Consider the following 3,730-nt stretch of genomic DNA (forward strand, 5'->3'; position numbering starts at 1 on the left):
GTCCATGACCTGTCTGTGCCAGCACAGGAGACCTCAATCATTGACCCCGTCTAATTTCGGAGCCCTTGTGTATATAGGTGGGTGTTTGTGGGCATGGTGTCACATTACGTCATGTCTGCCAACAACCACGTTAATTGTTTCCTTGTAAGGCCTCGTCTGATCTTTCGCTTCTCCTGCTGCAGAGTATGTTCCACAATAATCCGCCTGTGTTGCCATTTTGGACTCCACCCCAATACTAAAAAGTCCACGTTGAAGCTATCTTTGTGCGCAGTCAAATATAAACCCATCAGATGGATTATGATTAACCAAATCAAGAAATCTGAATATGGTACAGTAAAGGCCACAGTGCACAGTGTGTTTACAGGGCTTTACTTGAGCATTGATAATTATGCAACAGGCATTCTCGAGGGATTTGCTTTGCTCTGATTTTGGTATTCACTTCTTTAAAACCATTCTCCAATATTCTCCAAATTTCAAACCTTAAATCACATTAAGTTTAAAAGTCTTACAGTTTTCACCCGGCTAACAAAAAAGCATTGGAACTTATCGCTTTTTATAGGAATGCATCAATCCCCCACTGACTCAAGAACATTTAAGTAAACGTATACCTAGGTACTTCTTTTTTACAATTTGTTTTAACAAGTTAAGAAAAGCAGTGTTTAGGTCAAACCTGATCCTACCTCACACACATAAGCTCTCCGTCACTTTCACACAGGGAAGCATACATTTTTTATTCAAACACTGGTATGGGATATGCACTCACTATCGGCCGATACCCAAAGCCCAGGTATTGGCATCAGAACTGAAAAGTCAATTCTTTGCATCACTAGTGTTATATGGTTAAATCCAAATTGCTCCTACCACCATTTTTTAACTGCATTGTGGGATATTTCAACTCTTTTTTACTTCAAGAGCACCACCACTTGTTTCTTGAATGTACCCACCTGGTTTTTCTTAGTGTTGGTTTGCTTTTTTGTCCCGGGGCTGCTAGGCTCTAAGATCCTGGGGCTGGCAATTTTGGGTGTTCCAGGACTTGCAGGCTTGGCAGTTCCAGGGCTAGAAAGACTTAGAGTGCCAGGGCTTGCTGGACTGATTGGTGAATCTGGCTTATCCCCATCAAGCCATTTGTCAACAGGCTGCGACAACCAATGGGCCTTGGGATCTTCTGATGGGACCTCTAGGTCTACTCCACTCACAACTGCCTTCCTATAGGACGTACTCCTCAGGCCTCTTCTTAATGTCCCCGGGCTCTCACTTTCCCCATCTGTCCCTTCTACGTGGCCCCCTCCGGTAGAAAAGTAGGTTCCTGTTTCTACCATGCTGCGGGCTTTCAACGCTCGCTTGGAATGATCCAACCCCAGCAGCCCTGCCATACCCTGGACTTGCGGCTCAGATGCAGGCGCCTTGCACTGCCGGATATCAGATGCTAAACCCTTGGGAATGAGCTGCTGGGTGCCCATCTTCAGGGCAGCAGGGCTGTTGGTGCTGAGGACGATTGAGGGAGAGGGAGAGATAGATGGGGAAAGAGAGGGAGACGGTGATGTAGAGGAGGTGGAGGAAGAGAAAGAGGCATGCCTGGTGTCCTGTGAGGAGGCAGGCGAGAATAAGGACGGTCTAAGGAGTGCTTGTCCTCTGTCCGCTGGCGACGGGGAGCGTGGGGTTGAGGGTTCTGATGAGGTAAGGGAAGAAAGGGAGGGGATGCTGGAGGTGGAGCTGTGGGAGGGGGTGGGTGTACGCACGGCTGGAGGAGAGGGACTGGATGCGGACGAAAGAGAGGACAGCTCATGGTGGTTGTATGTGTTGTTGTTGTTGTTAGGAGAGCGTGAAGACAGGACAGGAGAGGAGTTCAGAGGCACAGCTTCAGATGAGGGGGAACTCATCCCAAACGCTTTCTGGTCTTTCTGTGAGCTCACACTGAATAGGCTCGGCGTGTGATTATGGGGGTCCTGGAGATGCTTTTCCTGCCATTCTGTGACTCCATTACTGGTTTTCCTCCTGTCAGCATCTCCATTTCGCACTCTGTTGTCCAGTGAGGCCGATCTGTTATCCTCAGACCTAAATTTGGACAGTGAGAAGAGTCCGTTGGAGAAGTGCCCGATGCTGATGCTTCGGACAACTCTGGATTTCTTGGAGGGTTTGTGCAGAATGTGCTTCAACACCACAGTGTTCTTGCCCCAAGTCGGGGTTGTGACCACCAGCCTCTCGGCAGGTTGGCTCAAGGTAAAGGAGCACTTATTGTCCTCCACAGGGAAGTCTGTCGTCATGACCCCATTCGAGTGGTAGCTGAAGGGTCGTGGTTTTGGGTTGCTTGAGTCCTGTTTTTTTTTACAATTGTCCGTGCAGCGTTTCCATAATGGGGTGATGTTCTCATTGGACAGATCCACATCATTGCCGAAATCCATGGTGCTAGATGGTCTGTGTCGTCTTCACTAACTGATAGTGATAGTGCAAACACTGCACCACTGTAGAACACAGACCTCTCCCCTGAGGGTAAACAAAAAAGGAGCTCAGTGCAGTGTCCCAATTCCCAAAGCTTACTCATTAACAGGGATGCAGTGCAGAAAGGTTACTGGCAGCTAAACTTTGAGAAACACATAAGAAAAAAAGCGCAAAACAGAAGCCAAGCCAGAGAAGACAGCTGAGCGGATAATCCTTTTGTATATGTTCACTGTGGTGAAATGCCCTTATTACAAGCTCAAAGCTGACAGGATATTGTTAGCTGTGAGCAATCACTGAAATATCCCAAAAGGGAAACAATGGTACTCTGGCAACAGTTCAGAGAACAAACAAGTAGTCCTATTGCTCATCTCCTTTATCACTTAGAATCAAAATGTAGGCTATCACATCACTACTCAGACAGGCTCGTATGTACTGCACAGCAGAGATACTGTGATTGAGCTGGAAGAAAAAGTTTCCCAGTAGTTTAACTCACCTCTAATCAGCCGATCAGCTGCAGAATGCGCTCATCGTACCCGCACCCTGGCAAGAGAAACCTTATTTGGCAGAATACCGGTTAATTGGCTTAATCCAGCACGGTATCGACACCGAATGAAGTTTGTAAAACTAAAGTTGGAGCCGCAGAATGTGTGCTCGACTGGAAACTGGTGTGCGCGGCAGAGAGCGCGTCTGAAGCGCTGCTCGCTGAGCTGCAGAGTTTCTATGAGGAGGAGGAGGAGGAGGAGGAGGAGGAAGGGAGCCGAACACACAAGTCCTCCCAAATTCACAGGAACACACTTCCGCTACTGTTTACGGACGAGGATTTGGTTTACGGTAAATGGTTGTGAGGCATTTTTATTTAACACATTTTCTGCATATTGCACTGTATATGAAACCATACTTATATTTAAATTTTTTATTTGTATATGTTGGCTATAGCCTCTTAGCAACTTAACCCCCCCCCCCCTTTTTTCTTTTTACACTACTTATTTTCTTCCATGTTGATGCATTTCTTTTAAGTGGAAAAGGAGTTGATTTTAATGTATTTTCTGTATGTGTATAATGACAAAAAAATAAATCTTATTCTGTAATATTTAAACAAAGCGGAACAATTACATAACAAAAAAGAAAAAGCGTGTTGGTGTCTAATTAACATTTTCAAATGATGTCTAGGTTGCACAGTCCGGTTAGGTTAAGGAAAGTCTATTTCAAAACATTCTTCAAAGTTTTAAACACACAAATGCTGCATTGATATAGGGATACTCAACTGACCCGTTGCTGTTGTGCGCCATCG

The 3,730-nt window shown here is 45.8% G+C and overlaps 1 protein-coding gene across 2 annotated transcripts in view; it reads right to left on the reverse strand.

The window, feature by feature from the left end:
- The window catches only part of LOC117941793 (rho guanine nucleotide exchange factor 26-like), a 27,982-nt gene extending 24,814 nt beyond the window's left edge, over window positions 1-3,168 (reverse strand). For both annotated transcript variants that reach the window (XM_034866916.1, XM_034866915.1), the window contains exons 1-2: window positions 2,933-3,168; window positions 945-2,484 (exon numbers count right to left, since the gene is read on the reverse strand). In XM_034866916.1, the coding sequence (XP_034722807.1) occupies window positions 945-2,402 (1,458 nt within the window). In that variant the 5' untranslated portion in view covers window positions 2,403-2,484; window positions 2,933-3,168. The remainder of the gene's footprint in view (window positions 1-944; window positions 2,485-2,932) is intronic.
- Window positions 3,169-3,730: the final 562 nt, after the last annotated feature.

The sequence above is a fragment of the Etheostoma cragini genome, chromosome 3 (genome assembly GCF_013103735.1).
Source record: "Etheostoma cragini isolate CJK2018 chromosome 3, CSU_Ecrag_1.0, whole genome shotgun sequence".
Lineage (NCBI taxonomy): Eukaryota > Metazoa > Chordata > Actinopteri > Perciformes > Percidae > Etheostoma > Etheostoma cragini.